The following is a 21,472-nucleotide window of genomic DNA, read 5'->3' as shown; positions in this document are numbered from 1 at the left end:
GGAAATATCAAGGAGTGCAATTGCTACATGGTAAAGAATATGTTTAGTTTTGTTAAGAAACTGCCAACCCTTCTTCCGAAGTGGCTGTACCATTTTATATTTCTACCAGCAAGAAATGAGAGTTTCTGTTGCTCCACATTCTGGCCAGCATGTGGTGTTATTAGTGCTTTGAATTTAGGCCATTCTAATAATGTGCATAGTAGTATCACATTATTTTAATTTGCAATTCCCTAAAAACATATGATGTGGAACATTTTTTCATAACCTTATTTGCTATCTGTACATCTTCTTTGGTGAGGTGTCTGTTCAGGTCTTTTGCTTACTTTTTAATTGGTTGTCCATTTCCTTATTGTTGAGTTTTAGAAGCTCTTTGTATATTTTGGGTAATAGTTCTTTTGTCATATAGGGCCTGTGCAAGTATTTTCTCCCTGTCTCTGGCATGTGTTCTCATTCTCTTGATGCTTTCACTTTTCCTACTTACTTTCTCACCTCTCCATTCCACTCCAAATTTGTTTCCTAATTAATTAGAAATCTTTTAAAATTTTTTTCCAGATATGTTTGCTTATTTCAGGCTTAGAGAACAATTGAAAAGCTAAAACCACCTTCCTCTGTGGCCCTGGTATAGGAGAGAGAGTAGAGACTGGAAGCAGCAGCTAGCCTGTAGCATTTATGAGATGAATGAGTAAGCCAACTCTTGGGGGCTGCAGAAGGGAAGAAAGAGGAGCCAGTGAGAGGTCAAGATATGAACCCAAACTTGGGCCTTCAGTTATGATAATGTATCACACTGCATAAATCATTTCACTTGCAAACTGTGTGTGTGTGTGTGTGTGTGTGTGTGCACGCACACATAAGTGTTTGTGTTGTGTGTGTGTGTGAGCACATGTCATATTCAGAAAGGATTTCAAAGTTGCATGTTTGGCACTGTCTACAAATAGGGTCATTCATGTAGAAAGAGATGTACTGATAAACTGTATATTTAAAATACACATTAATTTTATAAGCCTTTTATTAACTATACTGGGAACTTTAGGAACTAGAAATACCCAAGGTCTCCATCCTCCTCTGAGAAGTCCTAGTTAGACCATATTCTCTCTAACCAGAGTGACTATTAGTACACCGCATACAACTTATCTAGTCCTTTGGTTGAATTCCTACTCTTGGTTCCCAGTTATCATTAACCAACTGACGATCAGTTGCATTAACAATATATACAAATATGTTAAATACAAAATCTTTCTCCCCGGCAGAAATACAATGGCTGCTGAGCAGGTCAAAGAAACTGCTACTGAAGACTGAAAAGCAAAAAAGCAAGCAAAAATCCTCCAAGGAATTTATAACATGTTCTGAGATTATTTTCCTTTTAAGTTCATCTTAGAAGTTGTTTTAGTTTATTGACATATCAAAAAGTCTCTTCCTAATGAAACAGCACATGAAGATATGAAATATAAAGATAAAATTCAGAAGCAGGCATTTTTAAAATATGTATACAGTTATGAATGGTTTCATGTTTTTCTTAACTGTTAAATCTAACTCCTCCTGAAAAACAGGAGATGTTATCTACAAGAGTAAGGATAAGCCTAATTTAGCCTACTTTCAAATTACTGTAATTCCCAAGGATTGAGGCATTATGAAACTGATTATTATCAGTACTAATTATAATCAGTTGTACGTGGCAATGGTCACGAAGGAATACTATATCTAAGGAAACCCTGGAATAAGGAAAGGTATTAAGAAAGGTACACTCTCACCGAGGTGGATTTGGGCTCTGAAAATAGACCTGAGTTCAAGTTTGGGGTCTGCTACCTACTAAACATAAAACCTTGGGCAAGTTATTCTATTTCATGTGCTTTAGTTTGTTTACCTATAAACTGAAAATATCACCATCTAAGTCATAGATTGCCCTGATCATTAAATAAGATTATATATATTGAATATTCAGCACAGTATATGGCCCCAGCCAGTCTCAACAAACAGTAGTATTCAATATTATTGGTGATATGTCAATTATGTAACCAAACACTAACTAAAACAGCCACAACAGAGGCGCCTGGGTGGCTCAGTCAGTTAAGCATCTGACTTCGGCTCAGGTCATGATCTCGCCGTCAATGCATTCGAGCCCGACTTCTGGCTCTGTGCTGACACTGTGGAGCCTGCAGCCTGAAGCCTGCTTTAGATTCTGTGTCTCCCTCTCTCTCTGCCCTACCCTACTTGTGCTCTGTCTCTCAAAAGTAAGTAAATGTTTAAAAAATTTTTTTTATAAATAAAGCAGCCACAACAAAAACAACTCTGGCTGGAAGACAACCAGGAGGCTGCATCTTGTTAAGTTTCATTTACAAGCTTACTAGGAAAGGCAGAGTTTCATTCAGGTGCCCCATGAATGACAAAGATGAGGTCATTTCATCGCTTCCCTGAAGTTTCCTTTTACTACTCAGAACCACTGAAAGGAGCTTTAGACACACTGGTGTCAGCCAAAAATTATGTCACATTCATTCACTTAAAAGATCTATAGGAAAGACATTATTAGCATTTTTCATAATAGTAAATGCCACTCCTGTGTAAAGGCCATGATTTTAAACCTTTCTACTACACAGCACAGCTTAGTGGCTTACAACTCCATCTCTACCAGTGGTTTCACTTTAACCATGACTGAGCTGAACGGAGGTATCAGAAAATCTGCAAATACTTACTGAGTGCCAACTATGTACTGGTTACAGTGCTAAGGATACTCTTTACCCTTTGGGGAACTGATCACTTAGAACAGCATTCTCCAACCTGTCTTTGTCACTCATTTTACACCATGAACTAGTAATATTTATATGTTTATATATACATGTAAATAGTGACATATATGACATAAAACAATACTCTTACACTCTGCTTTCTTTTCTAATCTAGTTGTATTTTTTTATATGCTGGTTGTGATGACTAAAATAATTTTTGAGACAATAACTCACCACTGGAAACACTGTAGCATGGCACACCATGCCATGCCTCTTCTCTGTTCTCTGCCCCATTTGAGCAGTACAGTGTTAAAAGCCTCAACTAGTTCAATGTGAATGCTCAACAAAAGTGTACATACATTCAACATTTTCCTCTGGAAAAAATAAAATGAACAGTCTTCAATTTTTCTCAACCTAAGATTTCCTATTACATATCACTTGTTCTGATGGAATGCAACCAAAAATAATAAAACCTAATTTTGATGATCCTCTTGTTTATTCCAGGAGGAAGAGAACAGCCAAACTTGGTGCTAAATCACCTCGAAACCAGGACACATCAAGCAATTCAGCCACACCTCTCATTCCTGATCATTCTGGGGCATCCTGAATAGTCATAAAAGAAACAGTTTCTATCACTTCAACTCTGTAAGATGACAACTTCCCAGAACAAAAGACAATAAAGCTTCACTAATGCTGGCCACATTTATTTGGAATTTGGCATAAAAACTTTAAACAATTTTCACCCACATTTACAACTTTGCCAGTCTAGGAAGAAAGAGACTGATGAGCAAACTACGGACAAAAAGAAGACCATAAGAAAAATGTTTACCTTAATTAAGAGAGAACAAACTCATCTAGCATTGCATGCCACACAATCATAACAGTGTGATAAATTCTCATTATAAATCACTTTTATCTATTAAGGCAAGTCTGGAAGGACTTCTAGTTGGCAAAACAGTCAAACTTGTTCAAAATGCTATCTACACTTTAATGAAGCTGCATTTACTTTAAAATAGGCTGTGATTCAGAATAGCATATTAAAAATTTTAATGTGTGCCTGAAGTTATTCTGTTAGTAAGGTTTTACAGTATTAAACACCTTAATCCTTAAGTGCTGTCCTCAGAGACATAAACCACTGATTTTTCTATTCAAAGCAGAATATTCTAGTACTCTGAACCTAAGAGATGGAAAGATTTTTATTTTCTTCCACTCAAAATAAATGTATGCTATATAGAAGAAATACTATATATTGCTTTATTTTTCTTCTTCATGACACCCCCATTAGGACAACCCTAGAATTGCCTACTTCAATGTTAATTATATTGAATCTTAAATTCTTAGTTCTTTCTAGCTGTAATGAGAATCAACCTTCCAATAATTTCAAATGCTTATAAATTTTTTAAAGTTCCATAGTCCTTACTTAGTTTTGTCTGACAAAACATGCCCTTTCCCAAAATGCCATGCTTACTAAGTGGAAATATTTCTAATACATTTTTTTCACTGTATTCTATATGGTTAAAGAGAATGGAGGAGTAAAAGGGAATGAGAGAAGGACGAATGAGGGGTAGAGAGAGGGACAAATTTTACTCAAAATTATTCTTCACACAGGCACTGAACAATGGTTCATCACTCTAAACTTATTCATGCTAACTACAAAGATGACAGAAACATAAAATTAATGAATCCATAAAAGTGCAGTTTTTGGAAACCAAGATGAACATTATCAAGAAAAAAAGGACTGACTGTTGAAGGACTTTTGCCCGTTTTTCAATAGCAATCATCACCCACTACCTTTCAACATGGTCTTCTCAGTAACTAAGTCATAGTATTTCCAAGTCACATGGTGAGATTTTGGCTTACAAAGTCAGCTTAACCATAAAAGCCACCAAAGGAACTTGTTAAGTATATGTTTCCTAATCTTACCATAGACGTACTGAACCAGAATCTCCAGAGAAGAATCTGAATTTCTGAAGTGATGGCAAATTCAGGTAGTTGGCTTTTTGCCTTTCTGCCAGGCAGCTCCCTACCAGCAATTCAACCAAAGTAGCCATACAGCTACTCATTTGGCCACTCTACTAAAGGATTGATGGCTTAAAACATAAAGCATAGGACTAAATTCCAATGGGGTAAAGAAAGGGGCAGACTGAAAAATGTATCTCTAGGCTTATATGTGCAACCAATAAGATCAAAAGTCTAGAGAGTGAAATACAACACAATCCATGGCTATATTCTCTCTAGCATCATCTGGGGATTGTCTGTATATTCCAAGTCATCACACCACCATGGGATTTAGAATTTAATAACCATCTAAAACATGGCATGAATCCCTAGATACATTTATATTCTTGGATATCTTGAGTAGTAATACTTTAGAATAAAGAAGGTTTAAAATAAAGACTAACAACTGTTTTCTATACAACATTCAGAGGCAGATACCCACATCAAATGGGAGAATTGCCTTCAAAAGTGCCTCCTGCCATTTTCATTTTATTTTTACTTATTAAAAATCATAATTAAACAAATTTCATCTCTGAATTTAAAAAACTTTAACTTAATATAGGAATACACATATCAGGGATGTTAGCCAAAACTGATTCAGCAGCTGTGTGTTTAAGTAACAAGAGCAACTCAAATTCTGAATAGCAAATTCCTCTGAGGAAAACTTTTGATTTTTTCTCTCTTCCTTGAGCTCAATCTCTCTCTTTTGGCACATTCTACTCATCATACAGTACTGTGTACATTCATAGCACTTCATAAATAATAGAAAAATAAAATGATGTCTGTAGACATAGGCCTGGAGGGATCAGTTCTTAGGCACAATTCCAATGGTTAACTTTAACCACGGGGAAATTATGCTAAACGCCCTCAAAACGTACTGCCGAAATATTTTTATTTTCAAAGAAAAATTTATAATCAAAATGTGGAATATAATTGGCTATTCTGAATGGGTTAAGTGTGTCAATGATTGGAAACTAAGCTAAAACATTAACCTCATCTATTTTTCTCCATATTATCTAAAATCTCTAAAATTGTAACCACATTTTGAATAAAAAAATCAATTCCAAGTTTCTCATGATAATTGGGGGAAAACACAGCATGGGTAATGCAAGAGAATAAGCCATCTAAAATTATCTCAAATCATTTTAATATTCATGTTTCCTTGGGGATTTTTAGAGACTGATCAAATTACATTTTGATTAGGATAAGTAATGAAGTTCATCACATTTTTTAAGTAAAAATATCTGACAATAGGGAAAAAGAATCCAATTTATGCTCAAGTTCCAATTTATTCAAGTAGTAGGCTAGGAATTTTTAAATTGCCACAAACAACCAAACAGGTAGGTAATCCACTAATGAGTAATTTCTTTTTCAGCATGATGAGTATAAAACATCTCAACACACTGAAGATTGAGCATATATCCTACAGCACTTGGCAAATGCAAGGTGTATACTAGCTATGTAATTATACTTGGAAATTCACCATGCTTTCTTATGACTGGTGAGAACCCAGGCTTCCCAGCTCTTGCCACCACAATCAGTCCACTGAAGTCCCGCTAACAGTACTCACAACAACAACCGTAGAATAATTTACATTCCATGTGATGAGTAACTAATAAAATGAGATTAAAGGAAGGCATTCTAAACTAAAATAAGAAAAGAAATTGAGAAATCCCGCAATGTTTATTATTATTTAGCAATAAAAGTCATAGGGAGAAGGGGAAGCAAATATGAAACCAAACAGCAACAACAAAAAAACTAGACCACAACAGATAATGTTCAGCTTGCATAATCATTGTTTTTGAATTGTTTGATGGTATCTCTCATTATCTCCTAATGACTGTATACACAACAAAGTTTGTTGAGACTAAGGTTATACTTTGGAAAACAATTCATAAAAATATATACTGGCAGGTCACTTGAAACTACTATGTAACCTTGGAAGAAAACTCAAGGTGCCTATACTTCCATTCCTGACCATCCATGCATTGGATAGTGTGTTCTAGAATAAAGCAGAAGAAAGGCCACCCAAGGGAAATTCTCAGCCTAAAAGAGAAATGTAGCACATTCATCACTGTTTGACAGATGAAAAGAAGAAGTGTGCAAGAAAGGAAATCTAAGGTTTGTACCACATTGGAAAGAAAAAAAAATTGGCTATTAAATCTGTGTGGTACAAAAAAAGATGCCTACTGTATAAACACTGGAAGTTTATGTATTGAAAACACTTTATTACACGTGGAGAGTTACCATTACTTATGGCCACTGAATGAAAGGGCATCACTGAAATCATAATTTGCTATGGTATCTCCTATAAAAACATTTCCATTATAATAAAATACTTAATTTTTTTGGTTGTTGGATAAAAGGCATAATTTTCAATTATGATAAGCCTTCCAAAATATTGCTATTACACAAATATTTTGGGACATATGTGGTAAGAATAAAGGTTGATTTTCTCCCGGCAAACTTCCAGGGTTTTTTTTTCCCAGTAATTCCAGTCTCCATTATCAAAGCCACCAATTGCACCATCTCTCATGATTTACCTTTCTTGGATTTGGCTCCAATCTTCAGTTTTGATGGCCAAGCAATCTGCGTATTTGTTTCCTCCATGATCTGTAACAAAAATTAAGAGAGAAAAATATTGATTCAATTAAGAGCTTGTATTTACAGTTAAGATTCTTCTAAAAAAATTATTTTCAAGTCTTTAGTCTCATGCTGATAAAGTGATCTCATCTTAAAATAATGCAAAAGAAAAACTTGGTGAAAAGAGATACTCATTTTTATAAGCCTTTAATCTATTAAAAATATTCAAGTATATTTTGTTACTCCCAGTGTTCCTCTCTGTGATGCTCCAGAATTTTAGCATAGAGACAACAAAACCAAAAGTACATGAACAAGTAATTGACCCCACTTGACGCCAGAACTCTCAGAGATGCTTGCGCTGAATAAAATTCCCCAAGACCATCGCCAACAGATTGCAACACACCAAACATAATCCTTGTAATACAAAACTACGTGGGCTAGGCCATACTAAATGAAGATTTTTTTTTCTGGGAAAAAAAATAACAACTTGCTCTGGTCACATTTGTATTTCATTAAAACTGATGTAAAACCTCTAAATACGACATCACGTCCTAAGGCTGCATTCCCATCATCCTTCGCCTAGTGCAAAATGGCATCTCTGCCCCAGTTCTTTTCCGCTTCCATGTAGTTAACACAGGCCAGGGGGCCTTGGACCCAAATGTGCCAAGGTGCAAGAACAAGTGAGGGAAACAACAACCACAGAGCTAAGGCAGTAGATGGCAATTAAAAAAGAATAACCAAAAAATGTTCATCCTTGTTCCTCTCTTATCACATGAATAAGACTAGATTAAGGTTTACTTTTGTACCATGAATACAAAATTCACCAAAGAAATTGATAGAGCAAACAACTAAACAAGTTAATAGGCAAATAACAGCAACTAGCATACATTAACCACTTCAAATAGTAGAGTAATATATACTTTTTCATATGGACTTAGTGTTAGTTAACTAAACAAACTAAAGGTGAAGACAACTAAACACAGTGAGATTAATAAAAAATACCTTTATCCCTTCAGCACAGTCTATGTCTTATGTAGACATAAGGCTACATGCTTAACATGTTAACGTGCACTGTACTTCTCTTAATCCCCCTTTTCACAGCATAAAAGAACTTTCAGCAGATGTTTCAAACAGGCAGCTCACAGATGCACTTTGTCTACCCATCATAAGGTTTTTAAAATGTGAGCCAACATTTTTAACTCTGGGAATTTCACATAGAAATTAAGATTTCTGGTTCTCTGGAAAACTTGACAGATTAGCACCTGGAGCTCACATTCCCACATGGCAACACTTGGCTGGCACTGAGGACCAGATGCCCTCTTCCATCAGGTCCAGGAAGGTTCTGGGCTGTACCCCACAGCCCCCACTGGGTCTCTCACACTGAGGTCAAGAGCCACTTGCCATTATCATCACATTTGTGTTACTCACTTGCCATTTATCATGGTGTTTATACTGCTATTTTTCTCAGAGAAATATTTCTCTATACCTGTGTATCTCTATTAAAGACTGAAAAACAAAAATGAGGTCACACAGTCCTCACTAAGTCAATGTACTAGCCTGGCCCTGAAAGTAGGTGAACTTGTTACCTCGACCCTCTAAGACCTGGACCTGCTTCTTCTCCTCCCATCTCATGTTGTCCTTGTTAATGTGCTCTAATCCATATTTCAAAATTAAGTAAATAAATATTATCCTCTTCAGTTTCTTCTGCTTCCCAGGAACATGCCAGCAGGCTTTCCCCATAGGGCTTCTGTGGGCACACTCACCCACTTCTGTGGGCACACTCACTCGCCCTTTCCACTCCTGCATGACCCCAACTGGAATTCTTCCCATCTCTCTGTGCTGACTTCTCTCCTATCCCTTACTGTATTCTGAAATTCTCCTATTTTCTGTATTTACTTGTTTATAATCTGTCTCTGCAAAATAAAAGCTCTCTATCCTACACACAGCAAGCACAAGATACATTTGGGTAAATGAATCTTCATAGCATGCTTACAAAGCAGACTTCTTTATTCCTCACACAGGTAGGAAGCAGTAGAGTGGAGATAAAAATGCCAGGCTATTTGTAAAGACCATATTTTAATGACCAAACCATACGGAACATAGGGTCTCTTTTTAAAACATGTATATATGCTTTAATATTTGTGCATAACAAGTGGCTTTAACATCCTACAAATATTTATCAAGAGCCTACCTAGGTTCCACAAGTGCCAGGACCCACAGCTATGAATAAGATACAACTCCTGGCATCCACAAGCTTACAGTCCAGTCAAGGACACAGATAAAAAAGCCAACCGCTTAACAGTAAACCAGCTGCTAGCACAGGATCTGCTCACAAGGGCAGCTCACAGCCACTATCTTGAAAGGGCCAGTTAAGGGAGGTGGTTAATAAAGGTTCCCTAAAATATAATCTATAAAATCACTTAAGTCCTGAAGCCAAGTAAAAGTAAATGTCTGGGTAAGTTCAACAGTCACTGAATGAGGGGAGGAAGCTCCAATTAGGAGGGACTTCTCCTATAGTCCAGCTATATAGTTCCAGCTACTATACGTACATATATCTTCAAAGTGACTAAAAATTGATTCAGAATTTTCCTCTAAGTTGCTTTATGCCAAAGACATAAAATGGAAAAATGAGACCATACTATATATAATGCTGTTGGTGGGGAAGCATTATAATTTGCATACTTTTCTTTTTCTGAATTAAATAATTTGGCCATTTAATCCAGTAAATTATGTTGGGTGCCACAATTATAATACTATTATAAAGAAGTCTCCTTGTCAACATATGGTGGCAAGACATAACTTTCTAAAATCTTAATCATCTGCAGAAGTTCCTAGAAATCACTCTGCATAAGTATTCTTTTTATTAAATACCAATAGACGCTCCATGATAGAAAATAATATGCCAGAGATAATACCCTAGTAGTAAATAACAGCCATCAAGTCAAAATGCTACTTTACACACACTCCCTCTAAGCTTCCCACCAGTCTGGAGTCTCCACAACCTACCCGCCTCGACACTCTCTGTGAGGGGAAAAGAGACTATCCCAAGCTTAGTAACCCTAACTCTAAAACCGGAGTTTCATCTTCCACACCACATGCTCTCCAAAGTTCTATGACTGGCAGTCAATGTCAAACCTTACAGAGAAAACAAATTGCTAGTTGTTGGAATGTAGCACCTGTAGCTGACCTTCTCTCTATGTTTAGGGGGAAAACAAACAAACAAACAAAAAAACCGACTCCATTGAATATCATGTGTAGCCAGTCAATGCCACCCACACAGGTCATTCACCAGGCTGCAGTCCCCATACAGAGCTCCAAATGGATGCCTTCTCAGACATCCCTTTATTTGTTCATCACTGTGTGTAATCTGGTCATTAAGAGAAGGAGTCAAATACCAGCTCTGCCACTTTCTAGCTATCATTTTGGGCAAATTACTTTTATCAGCTTTTTATCCTCTGTATAATTATAATTATAGTACCTACTCATAGAATTGTTGTGAGGTTTTGATAAGAAAACATGTGGAAAACCTCAAACACAGAACATGGCCCACAGTGGTTGTTAGATAATATTAACCCCTGTGTTAATTACACATACATTACTTTTGGTCAGGCACCGTCCTGGAAACTAGGGATATGACAGCAAACAAGATGGTGCTTCCCTCCAGGATCTCATGGTCTAACAAGGGAGAGGACAGGTTAACCCAACATTATGTACTGTGTGTCAAGTTTCAGAATGAGACAGGGCAATATGAGAGTATATAGAGGGAGTCCTAGCCCAGTCATGGGCAGTCAAGGAAAGTTACCCCAAAGAAATGCCTATTAATGCTGTCACCTGAAGGAAGAGAAACAGCTAGCTGGATAAAAGGTAGGAGAAAGCATCCCACATAGAAGAGTGCGTGTAGAAAGGTCAAGGGGTGCCTGGGTGGCTCAGTCGGTTAAGCGTCCGACTTTGCCTCAGGTCATGATTTCACATCTCGTGGGTTTGAGCCCCGCATCAGGCTCTGTGCTGACAGCTCAGAGCCTGGAGCCTGTTTCAGATTCTGTGTCTCCCTCTCTCTTTGCCTCTCCCCTGCTCTCACTCTGTCTCTCTCTCAAAAATAAATAAACATAAAAAAAAGAAAGGTCTAGAAGGAAGGAGGGTAGGTACTCCAGAGGATTTGAGGGTGATTCAGTGTGGCTGAGGTGCTTCAAGGCTCACTTCATAAATCCAGGACAGCAAATGTGTCTCACGTCTTCTCCTCCCTCCTATGGATGTGCACATGGACATGCTCACAAAGACTTGAAGACATGACATAAATCAAAGACATACAGGACCTGTGCTTGGCTACTGCTCACTACTCTATGAACCAGGAAAGTAACTGCAAATAGGAAGAGGCAATACTTACTTCATTTTTAGGAAGTCAAAATTCCCCTTAGGAAGTTATCAATGAAGCTTTTTAAACTATCACCTCCAATGACTCCAAGTCAGTTCCTACAGCACAGTCACTGCATACTAACAGTTGGTTTTAGCCTCAGCCAGTTATGGAATAGTAGAGTGTGAAAGGGCCTCTAATCAGGGGGAGGAGGAAGACCAGTTCTCTGGTGGGAGTGTTGGGGGAGGATGGTCCAGGAAGGCCAGGACTGAAGCTGGATTACCAGAGCAGGGGCTGAAGCATGAGCCCCGGTAGAAGAGGATGTAGACTGCAGGGTGCAGAGGCAGAAATCAGGGCACTAAGCAAGTGAAAGGCTCTGTGTACAGCAAGCTACTTTTTAAAAAGATGTCCTAAATGGACATCAAGACAAATAGGAAGGTAAATCAAGGTAAATAAGGGAGCTGGAAAAGGTGAGGTCCAGAAGCTGAGGCCTGAAATCAAAGAAGCAACAAAACCTCTGGGAAGAAAATGACTCTCTTATGTCTCAAAAAAGGAAAAAAAAAAAGAAATTCTAACGTGACTTCCAGCTAGCTTTTTTAAAACAATCTTATTATGGCCTTGTTTCTACCTTCACAAAATCAAAGCCCAAAGAACACACTACTAATTTTGAATCATTTTCTATACACATTAAATCACACTTTAAATATTTTAAAGACTTATATTAACTCATTATTCTGGATGATGTACATTAATAAAGCAGCTAAAGGAGATCAGTGGAAAAACTGGGATTTCTCCTAGAGGAAAAAAGCGGCGGCGGGGGGGGGGGGGACGGGGAGCAGCTAGAAAGCTTACAGATGAGTTACATATATTTTTTAAGATGTCCCTGGGCTTCCAGACAACCCTGACATAAATGCTTACTTTCCATTTCAAAGAGGCCATGTCTGCCTTGATTAAGAGCTCTGGTGTAGATACAAGTGATATAAATGTCACTGAGTAGACTGGGTTGTTGACCAGTGATGTTTAAAGTGTTAAAGTGATGTTTTTTAAAAATCACAGAAATGGGACCACTAAAGCAGTTAATCTTAAGGATCTCATAATGGATGAAAACACTGACACCTTTTCAAAAAAACATTATATACTTTCCACAATCCAATTAATTTCTACAAGGAAATCACTTTACAGAAACCCATGTTATGCCCTAATTCTTAAACAAGTCAGGATATTGTCCAAAATGTTCAATTTGCATTCAAGGAATAATTCAATTTAGTGGCTAACAGTGACCAACCCCTCTCCAAAAAAAATAAGATGTGTGAAATTTGAACTGAAAGTTGGGAAACACACTTAAAATGGCTAATGCTTCCTTGTAGAGCAAGGACGCCATGCATTATCATGGCAGTTAAGCAAATGCTTTGGTGTGCAAACCACAAAATCTCCAAGAAGAAAATGATTATCTTCTGTCTCAGGGAGAAAAATCCTGGAGTTCCAGCTAGTTTTCTTGGTTTTGTTTTTAATATCATTGCCCTGGTTTCTACCTTCAAAAAAAATCAAAGCTCAAATGTTTACTGAATCATTTTCAGTAAACACTAAATGACACCTTAAATATTTATTCTAACTCATAATTCTGGGTGCTATATGTTTAAGCCATTTCAAATATGTTAATTTCAACTTCAGGACACCTCCATTATCAAGAGAGTATCTTCTCAATTCTGTCAATTTCAGCTAGGTTTCTTTATTTCATTATAAGCAGCAATTCTATATGTCATGAGGAGAGATGAGATTTTAGAGGAGCTTATCTAAAGATGAAATATTTTGAAAAATAACTATTTTAAGTTTATGTTGTCAAACTTGCTATACTCATTACTAACAGAGGATTAATAATGGAAATGTAATTTAATTCTTATGCTAATTTCAGATCTGAGGAACAGAAATATTTACAGTAACAAAAGTATTTAACCCAAGAATATCAATTTTGAAACATATAAAGCAATTAAGATTGTTGACATCAGAAAGAATATATACTTTTTAGTTCATCTTTAATAGTTACTCTTTCATGGGGCACCTGCTCAGTCAGTTTCAGTCAATTAAGCATCTGTTCCTTGATTTCAACTCAGGTCATGACCTCACAGTTCACGAGGTTGAGCCCTGCATTAGGCTCCTCGCTGACGGCACGGAGCCTGCTTGGGATTCTCTGTTTCCCTCTCTCTCTGCCCCTCCTCTGCTCATGTGTGCATTCTCTCTCTCTCTCAAATAAACTTAAAATATTTTTTTTAAATAAAAACCAAATAAAAGTTACTTTTTCATGATGAAAAATGTGATGAAGATAGTATCCTGTGGATATGTAACAGCTCTGTTAACATCTTTTTAATTCATATTTGTATTTTGTAAATAGGGCATAACGTACCCTGATCAAAGAGTAATAGTACTGCTTTTTTTATATTAAAAAGGTACTTAATAAACAAGGAATCATATATTCCTGTTTTGGTTTTAGATTCTATGGGGAGTATGAGAAGGAAAGTTGGCAAGGGAGCATAATGTTTACATGGCCTGGAATTTTAAATTTTTTTAATTGGAAGAAAGTTCTATCAGCTATTGAAAAAAATTTCATCACAGATTTATTTACAAGGGATAATTTAAGTAATTTCACTTAGCCAAAATATTTTGCCAAAATTAGAATAAAATAAATAAGTTAAAATCCAATCAAAATCTACATGGAGTTTCATCCATGATAAAAAAATAATTATTTATATTCTTCAATGCTCAAGTCACAATAAATGTTTTTTTCCATCTCCAACAAATTCCATATTAATACACCACGTGGAAAGAGAACATATCTACCAATATTCACTATACTACAGATTCTGCAAGTTTGCAGCAATTACAGGATAATATCTTACAGATGATGGAAACCTTTGCCAAACCAACAATTCTACTAACATGCTTATTTCACCAAATTCTTCAACCCAGACATAAAGTTAAAAATCCACAGGTAAGTAAACACAGCATCTCAGATCAACCAACGACAAGTCTATTTACGCTGACTTTACTCGAAATATTTATTCTTGGACCAGGAAAAGAACACTGAACACTCTAACTTGACATTTATACTCTATTGAAAATTCATCATTCAAAATGGCTACCAGCTGGGAGCCATCTGCAGCCTGCTTCCCCAAAAAACTAGCTCATCTGTGATTCTAGTTTCCTTTTATCAATAGAGAAATAGGTCTATCCTCATGGAGAAGGCTGTTTCAAGTTACTTCAGGTACTAATGGGTTGTGAGTCAATTTGCTGCATTTCACAATGAAAGGAGCTACATGAGAAAAGAGCCAACTAGAAAGCCCTGAAAAGTGGAGATGGGAAAGTAGTGAACTTCTCACATGAGGGGGTGTCTAAAAGCTGGGGATGTTTATTTTGCTGAGACATTAGCAGGCTCTGTTGTATTTCATTTTAAATCCACGAAATGCATCTCACTGATTCAGTTATTTGTCATCTTCAGAACAATTCCTCACATTTGTCTAATATTCTTATACATTTCCCATGTATTCCTCACAATAATCTCAGAAATCAGATAAGTGTAACCTATTTTGCAGATAGGCATGTGGCAAAGTCCAGTGAGAATCTAAATCACATGACTCCCTGGCAAGGGAAATTTCTGCCCCACTTGGCTTACAAAGTAAGTGAAAAATACCACATATTTATGGAGGCGGGGGGGGGGGTGGACATCTGAAAGCCCAACCTCCCAGAATTCCACCATGAAGTGCTCACTAGCAGCAGAGTTCCTGCCCCTCAACACTCTGATTAACTAATGACAGAATAATCCAGAGATAGCCCCAGAATGGTTCAATCCAGGAAAGGATCACCACCTCCATGAACATATGCAGCATATCGGATGCATTTTGGCTGTCACAATGACACAACAGAGGGCCACACTGGCACTCACTGGCCAGGGCTACAGAAGCTAAACTTCCAACAAAGAGCAGGACAAACCCACTCAAGATGTCCATATACACATCCTGGCTTGGCACAGTTCCAAGAGGCATAAAGTTGCCATAGCTTAGGTAAATGGTGCCAATCCCCCAACAAGACAAGATTACATTCCAGTTAACAAAGTACATTAATTGTGAGTAGTTGCATCAAATACACATTCTGCTGCCCTCTCTTTCAGGATACAAATCACTACATCTTTATCACTGACCAGTCATGCCACTTCTTTCAAAGTCTGTGGGGGATTACTCACTGCACATCTGTAATCAGTTCATGCACAGATGGCAGACCAAGGAGTTGTACTGACTCCTTGTCTACCAAGGTAAGAAACAATGACATTTTACAAAAAATGGATAATCAAAAGTGGAAACTGGCCAACCACGATGAATACAGCAAACAAACAGTGATATTGGAAGTGAAATCTGAGTCAAATGTCAGGGGTACAGAATCTGGGATGCTGGGAATGAAGACACCATCGCTATTAGAGAGGCTGTGATACGCAGCCAGAGGAAACTCAGTGCATACAAGTCTAGTGGCATAAATAATGAAAGTGGTTGTGACAAAGAGGAGCTGATGCTGGCAAAATACTACACATTAAATAAACTCTGGGAGATATTTCACAACTTTCAAAGTACAAAGGATGACATGTTGGAGTCGGATCTAGACTTACGGTTACCAAGGCACAGAAAAGATGCTCCCTCAGTATCATACGCTATACAATAAAAAAAGCACTGTTTCAACTATTCTTTTTCCTTAATTATTTTAATGTGTATTTATTTTTGAGAGAGAGAAAGAGAGACAGAGACAGAGACAGAGACAGAGTGTGAGCAGCAGAGGGGCAGAAAGGGAAGAAGGCACAGAACCGGAAGCAGGCTCCAGACTCCCAGCTGTCAGCACAGAGTGTGACACAGGGCTCGGACTCATGAACTGTGAGGTCATGATCTGAGCCGAAGTTGGACGCTTAACCAACTAAGCCATCCAGGTGCCCCAAGTTCCAACTATTTTTGACAAGTTTTTTACCAAAAAAAAAAAAAAAGAAATACATTCATTCTCAATATTTCTAACATTTAAATACAGTGCATTAAATAATTGGCTTTAATATCTTCATTTTCCTATACATTTATCACTAACAGAAACTTTTAATATTTTCACAAAAATGTTTAGAAGTTTGAACATGTTTAGAACATGTTTAAAAATGTTTAGAACAATGAACATCATTCAAGTTTCCCAGTGATTACTGAAAGCACTCTGCAGTTTCAGCTTGCACAGTCATTTTTATGGTCCCACGTTGCTGTGCAAGTTGAGGACTACCTTTTATGCCCTATTGAGAATAACTGATAAGGGGCTTCACACTGTTCCAACCATAGGCAAGCTTAAATAATTCATTTCTAGAAGTTCAGAGAACTCCCCCTTATCAACCAAAATCTAGCTCAAATATACCCTCCACTCTGAACACTCTCCCAACCCTCCTGGCCAGAAGTCATCTTTCTCTCTCCCCTCCCCACTCTAACTTTGTTGTGGCAACATTATAGTACTTATTTCTTTGCTTGTTTTTCCAATCCCACCAATAAAGTGGCCTCCCAATGGCCAACAAACTGTATCTTGTTCACTTCTAAACATTTGAATCTAGCACTTAGGATCTAAGAAGCATTGTTAAAATACAGTGGAGATAAGAAAGGTCAAAAGGAGAGGCAACAATTATCTAAGTAATTTCCAATTACTTGGCACTTAGTAAATCAGACAGAGTAGAACAGCTCCATCTACACAGTCTCCTTTAACTCATACAAAAAATGGTATCTGTAAGGAATCTGCTTATCAAAATAAATGAACTAAGTCAATATTCCTTAAATGAAAGTAAATTCTGTATCACTGACAGAATTCATTCTCCCAGGGAATGTCTGCATACTAATGGATAAAGAAACTCTCCAACTAAAATGTCTGAGGTGGAGAAGTACAGTGAGTGGCAAGCTCGGCCAAGTATGGGTTGTGGACAGTGGGAAGCCTAAGTTCTGTCATTTCCACTCTAGCCTATGGCTGGCACAGGCTCAGGGGCCCGCATCTGCCCATTGTAAAAGATGAGCCAGATTTCTGTATTAAGTCTCCTGATTTTCTAAATTTTTTTTTTAATATTAATTTTTGAGAGACAGAGACAGAGCACGAGCAGTGAGGGGCAGAAAGAGAGAAGGAGACACAGAATCTGAAGCAGGCTCCAGGATCTGAGCTGTCAGCACAGAGCCTGAAGCAGGGCTTGAACCCATGAACTGCAAGATCATGACCTAAGCTGAAGTCACACACTCAACTGACTGAACCACCCAGGTGCCCTAAATCTCCTGATTTCTAAATGTGACCTATTTCAATTATTTAAAAAACACTGTGGGCCAGAGAAAGCATGGACCCTACTACTTTCTGACCTGTGCTCCAAACCAACAAGAATTTTCATGGGGTATGAGTGGGTTATTTATAATGATCTATGTTAATGAAGAACAGGTTTCTTGGTTCCCCAGGGACATAAGGATCTGTAATTCTTAATGCTATTTCATTCCCCAACTATCACTTTATTATAATTTCCCAGAAAGTTTAAATATATCTTTATCATATCTATTATCACAAGTGTATAATAAAAAGGTTAAACCTGAACTATCTAACTTGTATATAACTTGAATATAATGGTTTAATAGTACATATCTTGGGGAAAAAATGTAATAGTATTGATATCTCTAACAAAATCAAGTTACCAAACTTTGTTAACTTTCTAGCCTCTAATTTTTCATAAGCCCATTATTCTAGTTACATGATTTCACATTATATGCTTTTTTAGGCAACACATTTTACCATCCACATCACCTTAATCTTCTTCAAGCAAACAATCCTACTTAGCTCAGTAAACCCCAGTAGGATTAATGCTGACTGGTAATGACAGATTAGCACAAAAGCAGATCTATAATGGCATCCCTAAGACATTAATAAGATAAAATTCTATGCAGGCTGTACTGGGTAAATAGGAAACAAAGTACTAGGTTTGAGAGAAGTTTGCTTTAAAAAAGGAATAATGAAGAAGTACATATTGGTTATGCTACTATTGTAACAACTCCAAATGTCAGTTGATGAACACAAAAGTTCCTCTCTCCTGTTAAATGGACTGCATAGGTCAGCAAAGGGCTTGGTTTTCCACAGTCATTCAGCAAGCCAAGCTTATGGAGGCCTTTCCATTTTATGGCTGCCCATCTAGAATCCATGGCCTCCTATCTCCCTTTGGAAGAAAAATAGGAAGAATCCTGTGCCGAACTTTTACTACCTTGGCCTCAAAGAAAAACACATTACCTCCCTCACATTCCATTGACTATAACTACACACATAGCTCTACCAATTCAAAAGGAGCTAGGTCATGCAGGGGGCAATTAGAGTATTTGCTGGGCATTACTGTCTCTGCCAGATGGTTCTTTATTTTTTAAGTTTATTTATTTATTTATTTTGAGAGAGAGAGAGACAGACAGACAGACAGACAGACACGGACGGACAGGCAAGGAGAGGCACAGAAAGAAGGAGAGAGAGAATCTCAAGCAGGCTCTGCACCATCCGCACAGAGCCCAATGTGGGGCTCAAACTCACAAACTGCAAGACCATGACCTGAGCCAAAATTAAGGGCTGGAAGCTTAACTGACTGAGCTACCCAGTCGCCTCTGCCAGATGGTTCTTTTAAAAGCTTCAACATCATATAGTAAAACCTACTCTTGCTCCTTTCAGAATCCAGACTTGTACACATAACCTCCTAAACATATCTCTGCCTTGATATCCCACCAGCTCCTTAGACATGTTTAAACTGTGCACAATCTTCTCCACACAACAGGACATTATAAGTTGTCTATCCAGGATCCAGGAATCAACCTGGTTATCTAATAGAGTGATGCCACTCCCAATGCCAGGGACTGGTTTAAGAATAGGCATGAATCGGGGCGCCTGGGTGGCGCAGTCAGTTGGGTGTCCGACTTCAGCCAGGTCACGATCTCGCGGTCCGGGAGTTCGAGCCCTGCATTGGGCTCTGGGCTGATGGCTCAGAGCCTGGAGCCTGTTTCCGATTCTGTGTCTCCCTCTCTCTCTGCCCCTCCCCTGTTCATGCTCTGTCTCTGTCCCAAAAATAAATAAACGTTGAAAAAAAAAATTAAAAAAAAAAAAAAAGAATAGGCATGAATAGGCATGAACCTAAAGCTCAACAACAACAAAATAAACTAAGCAACTTGACCCCAAAATGGGCAGACATGAATAGACTTTTCTCCAACAAAGATATGCAAATGGCTGATAAGCACATGAAAAGATGCTCGACACCACTGATCATTACAGAAGTGGAAATCAAAAGTATAAACAGCATCTCACACCCATTAAGATGGCTACTATCACACACAAAAAAAGCAGAAAGTGCATGCTGACAAGGATGTGGATAAATTAGAACTCTTGTGCACAGTTGGTAGGAATGTAAAATGGTAGAGCTGCTGTTGAAAACAGCAATGTGGAACATGGAACACCAACAGCAATTCATCAAAAAATTAAAAATATAATTAGCACATTATCTAGCAATTTCACTCCTGGCTATACACCCAAAAAATGAAATCAGAGTCACACAGAGATATTTATACATCCACATTCATAGTAGTGCTATTCATGATAGTTAAAATGTGGAAATGTAATACAAGTGTCCATCGATGGATGAATGGAAAAGCAAAATGTGGTACATGCATACAATGGAACAGTATGAGGCCTTATAAAGGAAGGAAATTCTAACATATCTACAACATGGATGAACCTTGAGGCATTATGCTAAGTAAAACAAGCCAGTCACAAAAATACAAATACTGTATGATTCCATTTCATGAGAAAATTTACCTCAAGTTGTCAAAATCATAGAGACAAAAAGTAGAATTGTGGCTTGTTTTCAGGGGCTACAGGGAGGGGGCAATGAGGATTTATTAATGGGTACAGAGTTTCAGTTTTACAAGATGCGAAAAGCTATGGGGATGGCTGCTGGTGATAGTTGAACAACAATATGAATGTTTTTATTACCACTGGACACTTAAAAATGGTTAAGATGGGAGGGGATTCTGGGAAGATGGCGGCGTAGGAGGACGCTGGGCTCACCGCGCGTCCTGCTGATCACTTAGATTCCACCTACACCTGCCTAAATAACCCAGAAAACCGCCAGAGGATTAGCAGAACAGAGTCACCGGACCCAAGTGCAGACGAGAGGCCCACGGAAGAGGGTAGGAAGGGCGGCGAGGCGGTGCGCGCTCCACGGACTGGCGGGAGGGAGCCGGGGCGGAGGGGCGGCTCGCCGGCCAAGCAGAGCCCCCGAGTCCGGCTTGCAAAAGCGGAGGGGCCTGACGGACTGTGTTCCGACAGCAAGCGCGACTTAGCGTCTGGGAGGTCATAAGTTAACAGCTCTGCTCGGAAAGCGGGAAGGCTGGAGGACAAAGGGAGGGTGAGCTGCGGAGCCCCCGGACGACAGAGCTCAGTTAGGCGGGGAACAAAGGCGCTAGCCAGCGCCATCTCCCCCGCCCATCCCCCAGCCAAAATCCCAAAGGGAACCGGCTCCGGCCAGGGAAATTGCTCGCTCCGCGCGAACACCCAACTCTGTGCTTCTGCGGAGCCAAACCTCCGGCAGCGATCTGACTCCCTCTGGCTGCCACAGGGCCCCTCCTGAAGTGGATCACCTAAGGAGAAGCGAGCTAAGCCTGCCCCCCCTGCCGCCGTGCACCTTGCCTTCCCACCCCAGCTAATACGCCAGATCCCCAGCATCACAAGCCTGGCAGTGTGCAAGTAGCCCAGACGGGCCACGCCACCCCACAGT

The 21,472-nt window shown here is 38.5% G+C and overlaps 1 protein-coding gene across 1 annotated transcript in view; it reads right to left on the bottom strand.

The window, feature by feature from the left end:
- Positions 1–21,472, bottom strand: part of BICC1 (BicC family RNA binding protein 1) — a 286,170-nt gene that overhangs the window by 104,028 nt on the left and 160,670 nt on the right. The window contains exon 3 of the mRNA XM_047071719.1: positions 7,262–7,331. Within this exon, the coding sequence (XP_046927675.1) occupies positions 7,262–7,331 (70 nt within the window). The remainder of the gene's footprint in view (positions 1–7,261; positions 7,332–21,472) is intronic.

Source organism: Lynx rufus, unplaced genomic scaffold, assembly GCF_022079265.1.
Source record: "Lynx rufus isolate CCGP_SWC_20201006 ecotype Redwood Valley unplaced genomic scaffold, mLynRuf1.p SCAF_11, whole genome shotgun sequence".
In the NCBI taxonomy this organism is placed as follows: domain Eukaryota; kingdom Metazoa; phylum Chordata; class Mammalia; order Carnivora; family Felidae; genus Lynx; species Lynx rufus.
Note: the sequence above shows the minus strand (reverse complement) of the source record. Positions and strands in the feature narration are given on the sequence as shown.